We start from the raw sequence: 18,174 nt of genomic DNA on the forward strand, positions 1-18,174 counted from the left end.
AAAACAACCCGGATCCTCCGCGCATGCGCACATTCTAAAATACGATTTGCACAACGGTCCGATATCAAAGATGGCGGGAGCCTCCGACCCGCTGGAGGACATGCTCTTCACGGAGGTGGACGAGGCGGCGGTCAGCGACCTGGTGGGTTCCCTGGAGTCGCAGCTCGGAGACAGGAAACCTTCGGCGGCTCCCTCTTATCCCGACGGGAAGCACGGAGCCGCTTCCGCCGCGGCCGGCCACTTCTCAGGGAAAGTGCGCGACCCGGTGGGGTCTCCGGAGCCGCAACAAGGACACCTAAAGACGGGCTCGACCCAGGACCAGGTCCCGAGCGAGCCTCTCTCCGGGAACACGCTCCCGGTCTCTACCTCCTCCAGCGGCTCCGGGGCCGCGCTCACCCCCGGCGCGGGTACACCGACGCTCGGAACCCCGACTCTCCCCGCGGGACCGGGACCCGTAACTTTGTCGAACCAGCCCGCCGCTGCTAGCTTCCCCCGGGCTGCGGTGCTTCCTCCCGTCGTCCCCTCCGCGGATCCCAGCCGGACTTCCTCACCTGGACTACAAAGTTTGAACGGCGGCGCCGGGACCGTAAAGTTGGCGAACTCTCCGTCGGTCCCGCAGCAGCAGTCCGGACCCACCGCGGTCCTGACCAGCACCGGCGGCTCCACCGTCGTCGCCTCCATGTCCTCGAGTTTCCCGGTACCTCAGCCCTCCGTGGGGTCTCCATCCGCGGCTCTGCAGAGGCACCCCAGCCCCGCGGTGGCCCAGAACGGCTTGGACCCCAAAGGGGTGTCCCTGGTCCCCGCCTCGTCTCAGGTCCTGAACCACAACAACCCTCTGATGCACACGAAGATGCTCGTGTCCAGCCAGACGACGGCCTCTGGGGGGTCTGTCATCCTGACCAGTTCTCCTGCCCCCGTGACCACCCAGGTCTCGGGTCCCGGCGCGCCAGGGCTCAAGCCAGTGGTTAACGGGGTGGGCCAGCCCACGGTGACCCTGGTCAGACCCCCTGGTGCCCCCTTGGTGGCGACCTCCATCCAGCAGCAGAGACCTGGGCTGGTGACGACCACTGTCAGGGCTCCGGCCCCCCAGCCTGCTCTGGCGGTCAGACCCCAGCAGCAGACCACCATCCAGCTGCCCCCTGGGTTCACCATGCCACCAGGTACGTTCACCTGGACTTTTGGTACTTTTTGACAAGAGTGGATCATCTGCCTTCTGAAACAAGAACATATTAAAAATAAAAATATGCCCCCCAACCCAGACACATGTCTAATAATGTTGTATTTGATAAACAATATGATTGTATTTATACCATGAAACATCCCCAAGAATGACTACTGTCAGTACTGCTTAACTTGGATAGAAAGTATATCAAACAATTTACATTTCACCATAATTTAAAACTATAATGTGAGGCGAAGAAACTCACTTTTTCATGAACTACAACCTGTTGTTACATAAGAGGGTTTAGTGTAAAGAGCATTTTTGTCAAGTAATGTCAAAGGTAATATAATAAGTTATATGTAAGTAAGTAAGTCATTTTTATTTATATAGCGCTTTTCCAGACCAGGGTCACAAAGCGCTTAAACAATCAAAACAATATTCAATAAAGTATATACTTTAAAGATCAAGATAAAACTGATAACACAACAGGAGTTCCAGAAAATCAAGGAAAAGCCTGAACAAATAAAAACCAACTTGTCATAGAAAAAACATACTTCCTTAAAACTTTGTCTTCTGCGAGGATTCTGGGAACACAAATAAAAATGACTGACTTATACCGTTGTCGTCTGTAACGCGACTTACGGTTTGTTTCTAATGATTCAATTGTTAACAAAAACATGTCAAAAGAATAGATAATAATAATAATGTAATAACGCCACCACAAAACAGTCCAGTGCTGTGTTCACAACACTGTCGATACAAGTTTCTGATGATACTTGCGATGCTTGGTTACATTTAGGTTTTAAAAGAAAAAGTTTTTTACTGAATTTGTTGCTTAATCCGTGGCAATTCTGTGGACATTGATAAAGTGGCTCATGTTGTTTAAACATGTATAATGTCAGAGATAATTGAGTGAAGTTTGATCCTTTGAAATACATCCACACATGCTTGGTGTACATTCTACTGAGACACTGAGTTTTAGTAATAATTATAAAATAATTTTGTTTCTTTCTCGGTCACGCTAACGTTTAAACTCGCTGTGAATTCTTTCCGATCTTATTCTTGATCATTTATTTACTTTTTTAATCCTAATCTTGCCGATCTGTAAACAATCTGATCTTGAGAATATGAAGCCGGTCACATCACCGTCACACTTTGTGTCGTGACCTAATCCTGGAGATCATCCTGATGCTAACAAGATTGTTCATTATCAGACGACTAATCTAATCTGGCCATCATCAGATTGACCTTCTCAGGCACCTTCAGTAGCTCCGACTAAATGACTTCTTATCAATAGATCGACCTTTTTATCCGTCAGCGCCAGAAAACTTCCAGATTCTTCATTTATCTAATGTGGCTTTTCCTCCTTATACTCTTATCATCTGACTATAAAACCATCCTAATCCAGTTAGCATTAGTCATTTGACATAATCTGGTCATCTTGATGTGATCAGTCCATGTGCAGTGTGACCTGAATGTTTGATCTGATCGTTGTGATCGTATGAATTATTGATCTGGTCATTTATCAGCAGTAAAGTTGCTCTTTTGTCCAGTAATTCAAAAGTCTTGGTTCACTTATGACTGTTTCTTAGTTGTTTAGAGTCTTTATCGAATGTACCTGAAGGTCTATATCAGGATCTAAACATTGACTTGAATGGTTCTGACCGGTCCTCCTGCAGGAATGGTTCTGGTCCGCACGGAGACGGGTCAGCTGGTCATGGTCGCACAACAGGTTCTGGCCCAAGCCCAGGCTAAGACCCAGCAGGGACAGGCCAACATTGCCCAGAGACCCGCGACGCCCACGCCCGCCGCCACCATCCGGGTCGGCACCGCCAGTCCGGTAAGTCCAAGTCTCCGTACACGTGTAACCCAAGTCACGCAGCAGCTCATCCTTTCGTTTCTTGTCGTCGCTAACAGGTTCAAGGTCCCACTCAGACGGTCAGGCTGGCCTCGCCGGGTCAGACGAGGATGGTCCAATCTCCGACTGCGCAGAGCACAGTCCAGGTGAGAAAACCACTCGCCCGCTCCGAGCGTCAACCCCTAAAACATGACCCTTGTGTCCCAGAAGACCATAACGGTGAGTCCTGGAGGAGCTGGCATGGCCATGAAGATGACCCCCCCTCAGAAGACCCAGACCGTGATCACGGCAGGAGGAACCCCCATAGCCAAACCTGCAGGAATGGTGAGCTCCCCCGCCGTGGTCAACGCCACGCCCGTCCCCGCGGCGGCCGGGAGGGTCACTGTCGTCTCCACGGTGCGTTTTCCGTCTCGGACCCTGGACGACCGGGACCAGGGTTGACCGATGAAGGACCTGGACGAGGAGGTCCTCGCTGCGAGATGGTCCATTTTTAAATGAACGTGTCTGTCTCTCCAGGAGATGCAGGAAAACGTGAAGAAGTGCAAGAACTTCCTGGCGACGCTAATCAAACTGGCGTCCCACAACTCACCGACGCCCGACACCTCCAAGAATGTGAAGGGGCTGGTCCAAGACCTACTAGTGAGTCTAGATCCTCATTTTTCATTTCCTTACAGTGACTTTCTTCCTGACCTGATTCTCTTTTGGCTGCATCACCATCAGCCACAGTTATATTAGACCTTTCTAACCCTTAGAAAGTACGGGGGTTGAATTCTGAAAACTGACACTAAACAATCTGCAAAAAGGTTCCCTTTTATTTTTCATTATTCAAATACATCCTGAAGCCTCGTATTCCCTCGACGCACTCTTTATAAACCTGACCGTAATAAACTCTCTCCACATCTTTACACAGTTTTAGATTTTCACTCTCAAAAAGTTATTTTAACAACACGGAATTATTACTTACTTTCTAGATGGACGTTAGTTAAATGTGTTTTAGGTTAAACAACATTTATTTGAACTTCACACTCAACTTATAATTGAGGTGCCTTCCTTCTCAACAACCCTCTCGGTAACGGTGACCTGAAGAGCTCCCGTGGTGCTTTGCCGCCCAGCCAACCGATCACTTTTCCATCACAATATTAGACGTAGAGTTGAAGTACAGTATTGCTGCGACCAGTCATACCTTTTAAATACCGTATTTTCCGGACTATAAGTTGCTCCGGAGTACAAGTCGCACCAGCCATAAAATGCATAATAAAGAAGGAAAAATCAACACCAAGAACAGACATGTTGTCTTGAAAGACAATTTAAAATAAAACTAGAGGCAACAACAGAATAATTGTACGTTACGTTACATGAACTGAGAACCTGGTATGTTAACATAACATATGAAGAGTTATTCAGAGAACTATAGCATAAATAACTAACAAGTTTACCAATCCATCCGTGTAACTCCAAATAACTCTTCATCCTCGTGTCACTTTTAAACAACTAACTAACTCCGGAGGTAGAAGATGCTTCCTCTTCTACGTGGAAATGATCAACACAGGCCTAGAGCGCCCTCTTGTGGTTTAGTGTGAGAATAACATGTGAAATGATATACCGCTAATAATGTGTTAATAATTTCACACATAAGTCGCTCCAGAGTATAATCTCACCCCCGGACAAACTATGAAATAAACTGCGACTTATAGTCCGGAAAATACGGTATATATATTTTTGTAGGTTTTTAACCCTTTCACAGCTGAAAAATGTATCTTATTCTAGACCACTTGCATTTTATTGTAGTTTCAAAGATAAGTATTGCATCATTTTCTCTCGGCCTGTCACCGACTACTTGTCTACTTCCATCACATGCACGATGGTGACCACTAGTCTGTCTTATTGTCTCCTCCTCCAGGACGCTAAGATCGAGCCCGAGGAGTTCACGACGCGCCTCCAGGCAGAGTTAAAATCGTCCCCTCAGCCCTACCTCATCCCCTTCCTCAAGGTTTGTGTTGCCTGGACGAGGCGCCGGTCAGTCCGGCTCAAGTTCACAGTCGATTCGACTCCAACGTGACGCGAGGATGTCTCTCCGCAGAAAAGCCTTCCGGCGCTCCGTCAGTCGCTCACCTCGCAAGTGTCCAGCACGATAGCGCCCCCGCTGGCGGCTCCCGGAGCGGTCGCCACCGCCATCCGACCGCGGCTCCCCGTCGGCCCCGCAACCAACACCATACGCCTGAACCCCCCCCTCGCCAACACCACCATGGGCCGGGTGGGCATGCAGACGGTCCAGACCCGCTCGCCCATCGTCATCAACCAGACCCTGAGAGCACCAGGTGAGCGCCGTCGAGTGACCAGATGACCGTTCAGTAGCGTCAGTGTTGACTCAGACCAGGGTAGACAGGAGAGGATTTGTTATAAAATGGTGGCAGTGGAAGGATAAAGACGATGATATTAACGGATAAAAGTGGATCCAGGTAGGTGTTCATCGCATGGGGACGGCAAGACAGGCAGTTGATGAGTTCACTGAGAGGGAGTGAGTGTCGTTGCAGGCAAGTTGGACAGTGAAGGCAAGAGTTTCAATCAAAATCAAAGAGTGAAAAAAAACATCTGCACATTTCACTGACACATTAGACAGAAACCATATAATGGGCAACAGGTGGAAGTTTATTGTCAATATTTAAATGGTACAGATTTTTCCGTTATACGGTTGAAAAAAATCTAGTTATCTTTTCTAACTGTTATGAATGTTAAAAAGACAAACATTACCTTGTAATCAGAAAAAAACCCAGGTAACATGGCTAAGAAGTTTTATTTAAAAAAGCTAAGTAATATTTTGCTTGCACGCATTTGAATGAACGTTTGCCTACAATGTTTTTGCAAATATTGACAAAGTTAATGTAAATCAAACTTCACGGCACAAACATGGCTAGCGGCTAAAGACTAGCATGAGGGTCGACGTCAGCTAGCTTAAAGCGGACTGGAACTGCTCGTGGACCTCAGCAGCTACGGATCCATGTTGGCACAGTTGAGATGAGCTTGGACCAGAGAAGATCAGAATCAGTTGATTGACAGAAGAAAAGAAAGAAATGAAGCAACACAAGACCGAGCACCAGGGCAGCCTTTTTGTGCATGACACGGATTCGACCGAAACGGGTTGTAAGCGCTAACAAATTGGCTGGTTCCTTCAGGCTCTCTGGTCCGAGGACCCACCACCTTCATCAGTAAGACCCCCATCACTCTGGCAGCTGCACAAGCCAATCAAAAGAAGCTGAGCGACCCGGGGGGCGGGACTTTCAGGTGAGAAGGGTCGGTTTGTCCGTTCGGTGGCATCATCGTTGAAACTGGACGAACCTGTTGGCCATGTTGTCTTCTGGAGTTTTTCAACTTTAAATGATCTCAACGTATATTTTTGTCTTTAAGCGTCAGCACGGTTCACAAGTAACGTAAACATTGACTGTTTGTGAACGGACTGAATAAATGCTGAGACACAAATTCAAGATTCTCTAAAAACCTAAAGGACTCTTTCTCCTCCAGAGATGACGATGACATCAACGACGTGGCGTCCATGGCGGGCGTCAACCTCAACGAGGAGAACGCCCGCATCCTAGCGACCAGCTCCGAGCTGGTGGGCACGAAGATCCGCTCGTGCAAGGACGAGGCCTTCCTGCCGCCCGGACTGCTGCACCGCCGCATCCTGGACTCGGGTTTGTAGGACTCATCAGTCTGTCGTGGGTCCGAGCTCCTGTGTTAGACCTCGATTGTCTTGTGTCTGCAGCGAGGAAGCTGGGCGTGACCGAGGTTCCTCCGGAGGTGGTCAACTTCATCTCCCACGCCACGCAGTCTCGACTGCGCACCCTGCTGGAGAAGGTGTCGTTGGTCGCTCAGCATCGAGCGGACGGCGGGAAGGTAGGAGTTCAGAGTTCAGCAGAGCGACGGAAGGATTCAAAAGAACTTGTGTTCGGCGCCCACAGGACGAAGACAACCACGACCAGACGACCGACGTTCGAACGCAGCTTCGTTTCTTCGAGCAGCTCGAGAGACTCGAGAAGCAACGGAAGGATGAACAGGAGCGAGAGATTCTTCTGAAGGCGGCGAAGGTGCGGAAATACTTGTGTTGCACACTGACGCACAAACACACACTTGAACAATAATAATCAAATAAAAATAATAATAAAGTTCTACCTAACAATTCATACAATCTTCCCCTGCAGAGTCGAGCGAGACAAGAAGATCCTGAACAAGCTCGTCTGAAGCAGAAGGCCAAAGAGGTGTGTGTCCTTTTTTTGTTGTGTGTTCAAGATCTTTCTCTGTGTTGTGTGGGTTAGTGTGTTGAAGGTGTTTATTGTGTGGTTTGTTTCATATGGAAGTGTATCCGTGCCATGAGATAAATAAATGGTTGAATTTAATGTTTCAAATTTAAAAACTAATTTTAAGCTTTTATTTTTATAATAACATATAATAATGTAAGTAAGTCATTTATATTTGTAGAGCTTTTCTAGACCAGGGTCACAAAGTACTTCAACAATGAAACAATACTCAATAAAATATAAACTTAAAAGGTCAAGATAACGTCGAGACAAACACAGGAGTCTCAGGGAATCAAGGAAAAGCTCAAATAAAAGTGTCATGAGATGTTTCTTGAAGGAGTCAGTAGATCATCAAACAGAGATGTTTCTTGAAGGAGTCAGTAGATCATCAAACACAGATGTTTCTTGAAGGAGTCAGTAGATCATCAAAAACAGATGTTTCTTGAAGGAGTCAGTAGATCATCAAACACAGATGTTTCTTGAAGGAGTCAGTAGATCATCAAACACAGATGTTTCTTGAAGGAGTCAGTAGATCATCAAACACAGATGTTTCTTGAAGGAGTCAGTAGATCATCAAACACAGATGTTTCTTGAAGGAGTCAGTAGATCATCAAACACAGATGTTTCTGGAAGGAGTCAGTAGATCATCAAACACACATGTTTCTTGAAGGAGTCAGTAGATCATCAAACACACATGTTTCTTGAAGGAGTCAGTAGATCATCAAACACACATGTTTCTTGAAGGAGTCAGTAGATCATCAAACACAGATGTTTCTTGAAGGAGTCAGTAGATCATCAAACACAGATGTTTCTTGAAGGAGTCAGTAGATCATCAAACACAGATGTTTCTTGAAGGAGTCAGTAGATCATCAAACACAGATGTTTCTTGAAGGAGTCAGTAGATCATCAAACACACATGTTTCTTGAAGGAGTCAGTAGATCATCAAACACAGATGTTTCTTGAAGGAGTCAGTAGATCATCAAACACAGATGTTTCTTGAAGGAGTCAGTAGATCATCAAACACACATGTTTCTTGAAGGAGTCAGTAGATCATCAAACACAGGTGTTTCTTGAAGGAGTCAGTAGATCATCAAACACAGATGTTTCTTGAAGGAGTCAGTAGATCATCAAACACAGATGTTTCTTTGTCAAATACAACACCAGGTTTCTAAGGCTCAGTTGTATTTTAAAGATTTGATTTGGGAATAATAATAAAAAAAATGGTTAAATAAAAATGAATGAGTTGGAGTTCGATATTGTAATTCTGACGATTCAAAATGAAGCATGTTTTCAGTTGTACCCTAATATCATCATTATAAAGACGTTATACTCGTGCAACCAGGCGACACCAAAAGAGTCGGATCTACTTGATTTTGTGCTTCTGTGTCATCAGGTGATTGTTATTGGCTGAAGGGTTGATCAAGTAGCTCAGTACACTTTGTTATGTTGAATTTAAAGACGCTGAGATATAAGAACATTTATTTTTTAATTATTGGAATAAGAATATAAAAATATATGTGGAAAAATATGTATTGTTGGAAAATGTTCCCCTTTTTCTTAAAATGATTCAAAAAACGAATTCATTAATTTTCAATATAAAAGTGATTGAATTAAGTTATTCCAAAAATAATTCAATGCTTTATCCCTCCTGTTGTCTCTTGGTCGAGGTGAACAATCTTCCATAAATGCATACACAGTATTGGTTGTTCGCCTCGACTCGTAGGCAACACAAGGGATACCAAAAAACATGTTTGTTTTCGGCCACCGGGTCACCTTGACCCAACATTTTAGACAGTCAACTAGTTAGACCAAGATTTTTTTTATTAATATGTAAAATACAATAGTCTGATGGCGCTGGTACATAGTTTTACGTTAAGTGTTACACTTGTGTGTTACGTTGCATGTGTTGTTGCCGTCGCTCACTCGTCCCTCATGTGTGTTTTGCTGACGCTCTTCAGATGCAGCAGCAAGAGTTGGCTCAGATGAGACAGAGGGACGCCAACCTCACCGCCCTCGCCGCCATAGGTCCTCGAAAGAAACGCAAAATGGACTCTCCGGGTGGATCCAGCGGCGCCGCAGAGGTAATGTGGCGAAGAAGCTCAGTGCGCCATCTGCTGGTTGATATAGAGGGTTGACGGTCCAGAACTTATCTTGGTAACTTGTAGAGCTGCACGATATTGGAAATATGTGCGATATTCTTTATTGGTGTCTTGAAGTGCGATATCGATATTAATACGATATTTTTTTTTTCTTTCACCTGAAAATGTAGCTGCTTGCATGCGCAGCCACGAGTACTGTAGTGAAGGTCCGGGGGTTTATAGAAGGAAAAGCTGATATTTCCCTTTAGTTTATTTTCGCTCTTCGGTGTCGACATGATGGTAGAAAAATATCTCTTCTAACGCTCAGTCTCGCGGGACTTGCATCGGTTTCCCGCCAAAACTGAGCGACATCAGAGAGGAGCCGCCGGCGCGTCGTGATATCACCAAATCAATAATAAATCCTTGTACACACACACATAACACTTTATAAATGACGCTAACAACTTAGCTCGTTAGCATACGGTGAAGACGGACAGGTTTGTTTGGAAGTTCACGATCTTCTAAGAAAACAACTGAGACGAGATGAAAAGTTCTTACAATATGTTGCTTTAACAAAGGAGGTTGAAAGAGACGAGTGACTGGATCACTAGTGTTTGACTAGATCATAAGTTAGTATTACTTTACTGGATCACTAGTGTTTGACTAGATCATAAGTTAGTATTACTTTACTGGATCACTAGTGTTTGACTAGATCATAAGTTAGTATTACTTCACTGGATCACTAGTGTTTGACTAGATCATAAGTTAGTATTACTTCACTGGATCACTAGTGTTTGACTAGATCATAAGTTAGTATTACTTCACTGGATCACTAGTGTTTGACTAGATCATAAGTTAGTATTACTTCACTGGATCACTAGTGTTTGACTAGATCATAAGTTAGTATAACTTCACTGGATCACTAGTGTTTGACTAGATCATAAGTTAGTATTACTTCACTGGATCACTAGTGTTTGACTAGATCATAAGTTAGTATTACTTCACTGGATCACTAGTGTTTGACTAGATCATAAGTTAGTATTAGTTCACTGGATCACTAGTGTTTGACTAGATCATAAGTTAGTATTACTTCACTGGATCACTAGTGTTTGACTAGATCATAAGTTAGTATTACTTCACTGGATCACTAGTGTTTGACTAGATCAGAAGTTAGTATTACTTCACTGGATCACTAGTGTTTGACTAGATCAGAAGTTAGTATTACTTCACTGGATCACTAGTGTTTGACTAGATCAGAAGTTAGTATTACTTCACTGGATCACTAGTGTTTGACTAGATCATAAGTTAGTATTACTTCACTGGATCACTAGTGTTTGACTAGATCATAAGTTAGTATTACTTCATTGGATCACTAGTGTTTGACTAGATCATAAGTTAGTATTACTTCACTGTATCACTAGTGTTTGACTAGATCAGAAGTTAGTATTACTTACGTCGTCATAGCAACCGAGCCTAACACAGTTCACAGACAGACGGAGACGTAAACAACAACGAGACATAGAAGAACAAATTGACAACTTTACAGAACGTGACACTGATTGGTCGAAGTGCACCTTTAAGAAATGATTGATTTATACAATAAGTAATATAAATGATCACATGTTTTCGATGAACATCGCACGTGCCAATATGACGATATCGATAGTTTTTTCGATACATCGTGCGGCTTTAGCTCAACATAACTTGCCAAGTTAACTGATCACGACGAGCCTCGACACACATTCTGTGACCAGACGTGAGGGAAGGGGGTCAGTGGCGGCTCAAGGGCCCGTCCTGCTCCGGGGGAACAGATCTGGGAGGGGCGGGGATGGGTAACGTGGCCCGGAGGCGAAGCTGCAGTACATTCTGTGTAGCACACACACAAACATATACACACACACACTGCCTGGAGCTGTCAATCCCCTCCCCACCCCCACACTGAACCAGGAGGACAAAGACAGCTGAAGGCTAGATGTGTGTGTGTGTGGGGGGGGGGGGAGAGTAGCTCCAGGTTTCGGTTCTGATCCAGAACAGCTGCACTTTCAAAGTTAGAGAGGAGACTCGGGTCTTTACGTCGGCGGCGGCTCGTGTGAATCCTGTGGTCGTTCGCCATCGTGTAACCTTTCCCGTCCCCTCAGGTGTCGCCAGGTGCGTCTTCGGGCTCGGCGTCCGGCTCGTCGTCCCGCCAGCAGCTCCGTCAGCGGATCACCAGAGTCAACCTCAGGGACTTCATCTTCTGTCTGGAGCAGGACCGCAGCACGGCGCGCTCGCTCACGCTCTACAAGGCGCTGCTCAAGTAACGCCGGCTCCGCCCACAAGACTTCCCGTCTCACCTGGACCACACGTTTAGAATGACTTCCTGTTTACCAGTCCTGCGACATCACCCCCGGCGGACACGCCGAGGTTCGGACTCCCACACCCTTGTGTGTGTGTGTGTGTGTGCGCGGAGGGTGAGGTTTGTGCGTCTGATTGATGTCATCGCTGAGCCAAAATTTATCAGATTCTTATTTTTAAGTTTCTGCCCACAAGAGGGCGCCATCAGAGCTAAACCTAACAGTGTAAGCCGAGTCAATATTTAACTTTTAACTAATTCAACATGAATTTGTCTGAGAATAAAACGATTTAAAAAGAAGGAAAAAAAAAAAGCTAATCAGGTGATGACGGAAGCTCCGCCCACTGAAGTCAGATCTTGTTACCAGGAGCTGCGCTAGATGAGCTCCGCCCACTTCTATGAAGGGGGCGGGGCTTACACGTGCTACCTAGGAGACAAAGTTGTTTTTAAGTATCTGCTCACTTTGAGAAAAACTAACATTATGAATGAACTAATATCCTTTTTTCGATCACGAAATTTTCCCGAGCTAGCCCTGCGTTTTGAAACAAGGTTGTCAATCATTCCCGTGACATCAGACCCCCTTTTTAGAACATCAGTTAGCATCGCCGTGTTTTTAAATGGACTTTACGGGCGCGTGTGAAGGTTTTTAACGCTTTAACGTCTCTGTCTCCCGCACTATCGTTCTATCACGACTGATGTATTAACTATCGATTCTGGGCGGAGCCACCAGATGAACAATGGACGTCGGTTTTGCGAGTATTTATATTTCCTACGATCTGACTTATCTCAGACCGTTTTACAGTTGTTTGTACCTTTTCAGAAAATGAAATAAAGAAAATAATTTTAAACGTGTACGCCAACGGGTTTCTTTGGTCAGTTTTAAAGTTTTTTTTATTTTTTAAATGTCATAACTGTTCATGAAAATAGATTAAAACGGGTTCCACAAAAGACGAAGCTCCTCAGAAGGCGACGGTTCCTACAAACGTTGGTTTCAGTCTTTAGAAAAAGGGTTAAAAAAAAGTGTTAGTCCAGAGGTTCCTGCTTGATCCGGACCGGCGTGCTGCAGATGGGCTCGTGGCGAAGAGGGCGAGAAAGGACGTACTCGCTGAACTGCGACGAGTCCACGCCGCCGCCGCACGACGCCTGGACGCTGAAGCCTCTTTGGAAGAGACGCTCCAGAACCTGCGGACGCTCGCGGTCAGACGGGTTCACTGAAAGGTCCAGAACACCTCGGAGACGCCTACCTGTACCGAGTTGAGCCGGAGGTAGCCGTTGAGCGGGAAGCGGATGACGTGCGTCGGGTCCTGGTTCCAGCCGGCGTTGACCGAGTTGCACATGACGTCCCCCGTCTCGGGGAAGACCTCCTCGATGAGGACCTTCTCCCCGCTCAGGGCGATGCGCTCGCCGAGGTCCGGCGTCACCCGGACCACCAGGCACTCGCAGGGGGGCGTCCTGCGGGCCTCGCGCTCCGCCTGCCAGCGCTCCAGCTCCCGGACCATCGGGGTCAGCTGGTAGAAGCGAGCCTCCTCGTAGAGCTGCGGGAAGTCCTGAAGGGTCCGGAAGTTTTGGTTTCAATTACTTAAGAGGCTACATTACACTGATTAGATCAGTCACAGTAAGATACAGGATACAATGAAGAATGAAAAGTAAATATATTTTTTAAATGCATCTAGAAACTATAAGTACATTGTCTTTCAGAAACATAACACAATCTTTCGCGTCATACAAAGGACCACGTGTGGCTCCCACGACACTTCTTCTTTACTGAAAAGTCTTTTGCGTTGACATATTGAAACAAATTCCCTTTAGTCGAGAGAAGCAGCAGAGAAACGTCGTCCGTGCTGTTTTAAATCTAAAGTCTCCAGGGATCCCCTTAACTGATCTTTTAGGGATCCCCGAGGCCTGCTGGTTTCAGACCCCCCTCCCGCTGTGAGGTTTTGAATGGGGGGAGTCTTTCGGTTCTTGAGGGTGTTTCACTCGTCTTGAGAGGAACAGAAGCCCCCCTCAGCCAAGAAGATAAGCTAAGAGACCCCCATTCTCGACACACATGTCTTCAACGATGTTTTCACTAAACGCACTCGTCTGCGTCCTCGGGCGCAAACTCATGGCGATTAGTCTTTTTAACTCGTTTGAATTTTCATAAAAAAAAGCCACTGTTGGAGGATCGAACACTCGAGCGTCTCAGACTCAATACCTGAAAGTCTTCGGGCAGCAGCAGTTTGCAGGTTCGCAGGAAGCTGAGGATGAAGCGGAAGATGTCGCCGTCCCTGTCGATGAAGTAGTGCTGCTTCAGACTGTCCAGGACGATGGACTCGGTGCCGTTGAACAGACGCCCGATCCTGCAGGAGTCGAGAGAGAGAGGGATGATGAGCGCGAGGCGACGTCATGAGGACCGGGACCCCAGGACCGAGGACCTCACCTCGACTCCGGGAACTTGGTGAGGGTCGCCAGGCTGCTGGTGTACATGTGACCCCCCACGTCGATGTGGACCGGGGCGTTGGTCTTGGTGAGTTGGGCGGGAGAGGGGATGCCCTGCGGACTCATGGGCGACGCGGGCGAGCGGCTCACGGACATCTTGGACAGACTTCGACCTTCCTGGGAGTAAATGTGTGTTTTTTATGAATTCATTTTTTTATACAAACTCCAGACAGAAAGGCAGGAAGTGAACCTTCAACCTTTTTGCTGCGATCGCCCCAATATGTCTGTTTAAATATTTTAATAACATTTCAAAATATAAAAAAAAGTCATGTTCTGATTCATTCCTCTCACGCAGTTTAACCTTGTTACCGTTGTATTTGATTTATTTGCTGTTTTTACAAGTTAGATGTTCTCCCAATGCTCAGGCTCACCATCCTGGGGAAGAACAATTCAAACAAAAACTGTTTAAATTTTCTTTTTTTTTGTTGTTTAACCTAAAGTGAAGGATATTTTAAACTGATCGAAATATACATGTTGGCATCATTCTGAGGTGAAATTGACCTCTTTTTATATTCTATAGATTAAGATCATTCTTCTGGAAGCAATATATTACAGTAAAACAACAACAATGAATGAATAGAACCAATAGTTCTCGCCTGAACTACTGCAACATATTATTTTCATGTCTAAACCAGAAGGATGTGTCTCGCCTGCAGTTCATACAAAACTCTGCAGCCAGAATTCTGAGCCGCTCTAGTAGAAGAACTCACATTTCTCCTTCAAACTCTTCACTGGCTGCTCTAGTAGAAGAACTCACATTTCTCCTTCAAACTCTTCACTGGCTGCTCTAGTAGAAGAACTCACATTTCTCCTTCAAACTCTTCACTGGCTGCTCTAGTAGAAGAACTCACATTTCTCCTTCAAACTCTTCACTGGCTGCTCTAGTAGAAGAACTCACATTTCTCCTTCAAACTCTTCACTGGCCGCTCTAGTAGAAGAACTCACATTTCTCCTTCAAACTCTTCACTGGCTGCTCTAGTAGAAGAACTCACATTTCTCCTTCAAACTCTTCACTGGCTGCCAGTTTCTTTCAGGATCATTTTAAAATTCTGCTTCTTACTTTCAGATCTATTCATGGTCAGACCTTCCATCAGTGATCTGATCCAGACTTACACCCCAGCTCGGGCTCTGAGGTCTGTGGATCAGAATCTACTGATGGTTCCTGAACTTCCGGACCAGAGGAGAGAAATCCTTCCAGACTGTTGCTCCTAAGCTTTGGAACCATCTCTGTGTTTGATGATCTACTGACTCCTTCAAGAAACATCTGTGTTTGATGATCTACTGACTCCTTCAAGAAACATCTGTGTTTGATGATCTACTGACTCCTTCAAGAAACATCTGTGTTTGATGATCTACTGACTCCTTCAAGAAACATCTGTGTTTGATGATCTACTGACTCCTTCAAGAAACATCTGTGTTTGATGATCTACTGACTCCTTCAAGAAACATCTGTGTTTGATGATCTACTGACTCCTTCAAGAAACATCTGTGTTTGATGATCTACTGACTCCTTCAAGAAACATCTGTGTTTGATGATCTACTGACTCCTTCAAGAAACATCTGTGTTTGATGATCTACTGACTCCTTCAAGAAACATCTTAAGATGTTCTTATTTGTTCAGGCTTTTCCTTGATTTTCTGGAACTCCTGTTGTGTTATGAGTTTTATTTTGATCTTTAAAGTATATACTTTATTGAATATTGTTTTGATTGTTTAAGCGCTTTGTGACCCTGGTCTGGAAAAGCACTATATAAATAAAAATTACTTACTTACTTACTTAATGCTGATTTTATTGTATTGAGGCCATATACGTATAAACTGGTTATTTTCGTGTTATAAACAGATAGAATTTAGGGAATTAAAATTGTAAATGTGGTGCTCTAACGACCCCCACGGCCCGCGGGCTCAGCACCATCCTGTGGCCCGTGAAAGGTGAACGAACAGGCGGCTTCACTCGAGTCTGCCCGCGGGCGGCGACGCTGCTCCGGGCGACACCCGCAGACACGCCCCCCTCTCGAACCCGACGCCCGACCATTCAATGAACACTGCGTGTCATTAATATTCACATTATGTGTTTTGTTAAAATGCTAAACGTTAGTTTAAAAAAAAACAACTTGAACTTCATCGTCACAGTTGTGAGTCGGTTCACGCCAGACTGCGTAGAGAAAACACACTTTTCTCAATGTTTTCTCAACATCTACGATTTTCTTGCCACACACTCTCACGTTTGAAGACACACGTTGAAAAAGTTCTGTCCGCTGCTGAATTCGGGGGGTGTTTGGAGGAGAAAATAGGACACATCTGACGGCGTTTTTTAAATTTAAAAAATCCGTCACGTCCTGTTAGGACTCTTGTCACAGAGCCCGCGGTGACGCGTCACAGTTACACGTTTGAATGTTTCAATGTTGTGTTATTATCGACACACACACTATATGAGTATGAAAGAGTGTGGATGGAGTTAAATACAATTTCAGCCGTTATCGGTTATTTAACATCAGTATAATTTGAACGGAGTTTGTATCGATTAGTTTGCGTCATCGCGATTAATCGATTCACAAAATCAATCGATAATAAATACAACGTTGTTTAAAAAATATCACGCGGATCTTCAAGGTTTTGTGTCTCTTACTTGTGAGGACAACGACACAGAAGACATGAGTTCCGGCCGCAGCTGGTTCTGGGTCTCGCCGTCGACGCGCGTCTCTGGTTCTGGTTCCGACTCTGGTTCTGTTCGGCTCCGGTTCTGCGGATCCGCCTCGTGGTCCTGGAGTCTCGTCCTCGTCTGCTGTGAATCCTTCTCTGTTTTGTCTCCAGTCTCGACGTCCCTTCACTCGAGGCAGGAAAGTTGCCCTCTGGCTGCGCTCGTTTCTGGTCAGGACCAGAAGAACCAGCGAGTCTCTACTACTGGACTGACAGCCCCTCGGTTTCTAGGAGGTTCTTTTGTGTCCAGAGAGAGAGAGAGAGGGTTCCCTTTCGACGGCGAGGATTCGTGTCTCGCTGAAACACGCCGAGCCGCCGCGGGCTGTGGAGCCCGTGACGCGGGCCCGTCATGCTCCTGGTCTCCTGCGCCGCGGGCCTCCTGCGCCATTTCAATTACCGCGCTCTGGTGGAGGGAGACTGGCCCCTGGGGCGGGGACCATCAATGGGAGCCAGTGAGAAGGAGCTCTCGCCATCCCCGGTCCTGGATCCTGGAGCTCACCTGCCCTCGCCACTAGGGGGCGTTACCGAGTAAATGAACGACTTGCATCACACTTTAGTGACTGAAGCTGCTACAATTTTTGCAAAGGATTTGGGGATTTTCAGGATCACGTTTACTCCGGTACTCAGGTTTTCTCCAACAGTTTAAAAATATTCAGAGGTTGAGGTGTGTGTGTGTGAATGTTGAAGACCTGCGTCCTGTCCAGGGTAAGTAAGTAAGTAAGTAATTTTTATTTATATAGCGCTTTTCCAGACCAGGGTCATAAAGTACTTAAAAAATCAAAACAATATTCAATAAAGTATATAATTTAAAGGTCAAGATAAAACTGATAACACAACAGGAGTTCCAGAAAATCAAGGAAAAGCCTGAACAAATAAAAACGTCTTAAGATGTTTCTTAAAGGAAACAGTGTCCACCATCCTCACCTGTAGACATCCAGACTTACACCCCAGCTCGGGCTCTGAGGTCTGTGGATCAGAATCTACTGATGGTTCCTGAACTTCCAGACCAGAGGAGACTCCTTCAAGAAACATCTGTGTTTGATGATCTACTGACTCCTTCAAGAAACATGTGTGTTTGATGATCTACTGACTCCTTCAAGAAACATCTGTGTTTGATGATCTACTGACTCCTTCAAGAAACATCTCTGTGTTTGATGATCTACTGACTCCTTCAAGAAACATCTGTGTTTGATGATCTACTGACTCCTTCAAGAAACATCTGTGTTTGATGATCTACTGACTCCTTCAAGAAACATCTGTGTTTGATGATCTAC

The 18,174-nt window shown here is 45.6% G+C and overlaps 2 protein-coding genes across 3 annotated transcripts; one reads left to right on the top strand and one right to left on the bottom strand.

The window, feature by feature from the left end:
• The first annotated feature begins 30 nt into the window (after window positions 1-30).
• Window positions 31-12,574, top strand: LOC148074443 (transcription initiation factor TFIID subunit 4-like). 2 transcript variants are annotated; one of them, XM_087797438.1, is made up of 14 exons: window positions 31-1,160; window positions 2,842-3,002; window positions 3,080-3,166; window positions 3,228-3,416; window positions 3,537-3,659; window positions 4,921-5,010; window positions 5,101-5,338; window positions 6,194-6,302; window positions 6,540-6,709; window positions 6,781-6,911; window positions 6,977-7,102; window positions 7,217-7,273; window positions 9,272-9,394; window positions 11,530-12,574. In XM_087797438.1, the coding sequence occupies exons 1-14, from the start codon at window positions 71-73 to the stop codon at window positions 11,689-11,691; spliced, it is 2,856 nt and encodes a 951-aa protein (XP_087653564.1). In that variant the 5' UTR covers window positions 31-70; the 3' UTR covers window positions 11,692-12,574. The 2 variants fall into 2 exon arrangements, with proteins under 2 accessions (XP_087653564.1, XP_087653565.1); XM_087797439.1 differs by having other exon boundaries at window positions 3,231-3,416.
• A 24-nt stretch (window positions 12,575-12,598) lies between these two features.
• Window positions 12,599-17,364, bottom strand: LOC148074444 (BTB/POZ domain-containing protein kctd15-like). The gene is made up of 5 exons (XM_087797132.1): window positions 16,830-17,364; window positions 14,143-14,318; window positions 13,918-14,062; window positions 12,968-13,270; window positions 12,599-12,905 (listed from the first exon to the last, which is right to left on the bottom strand). Exons 1-5 carry the CDS (start codon window positions 16,854-16,856, stop codon window positions 12,747-12,749), a joined length of 810 nt encoding a protein of 269 aa, XP_087653258.1. The 5' UTR covers window positions 16,857-17,364; the 3' UTR covers window positions 12,599-12,746.
• Window positions 17,365-18,174: the final 810 nt, after the last annotated feature.

The sequence above is a fragment of the Callionymus lyra genome, chromosome 8 (genome assembly GCF_982586985.1).
Source record: "Callionymus lyra chromosome 8, fCalLyr1.hap1.1, whole genome shotgun sequence".
Classification (NCBI taxonomy): Eukaryota; Metazoa; Chordata; class Actinopteri; order Syngnathiformes; family Callionymidae; genus Callionymus; species Callionymus lyra.

What these genes read in the sequence shown, in the direction of transcription:
- LOC148074443 (XM_087797438.1), top strand. Translation starts at nt 71, where the DNA reads ATGGCGGGAGCCTCCGACCCGCTGGAGGACATGCTCTTCACGGAGGTG. An exon ending in GGGTCACTGTCGTCTCCACG is followed by an intron (nt 3,417 to 3,536) that starts GTGCGTTTTCCG and finishes CTGTCTCTCCAG; the next exon opens with GAGATGCAGGAAAACGTGAA. An exon ending in GGCTGGTCCAAGACCTACTA is followed by an intron (nt 3,660 to 4,920) that starts GTGAGTCTAGAT and finishes CTCCTCCTCCAG; the next exon opens with GACGCTAAGATCGAGCCCGA.
- LOC148074444 (XM_087797132.1), bottom strand. Translation starts at nt 16,856, where the DNA reads ATGTCTTCTGTGTCGTTGTCCTCACAA. An exon ending in CTGTGTCGTTGTCCTCACAA is followed by an intron (nt 14,319 to 16,829) that starts GTAAGAGACACA and finishes ATTTACTCCCAG; the next exon opens with GAAGGTCGAAGTCTGTCCAA. An exon ending in TGCTGCCCGAAGACTTTCAG is followed by an intron (nt 13,271 to 13,917) that starts GTATTGAGTCTG and finishes CGGACCCTTCAG; the next exon opens with GACTTCCCGCAGCTCTACGA.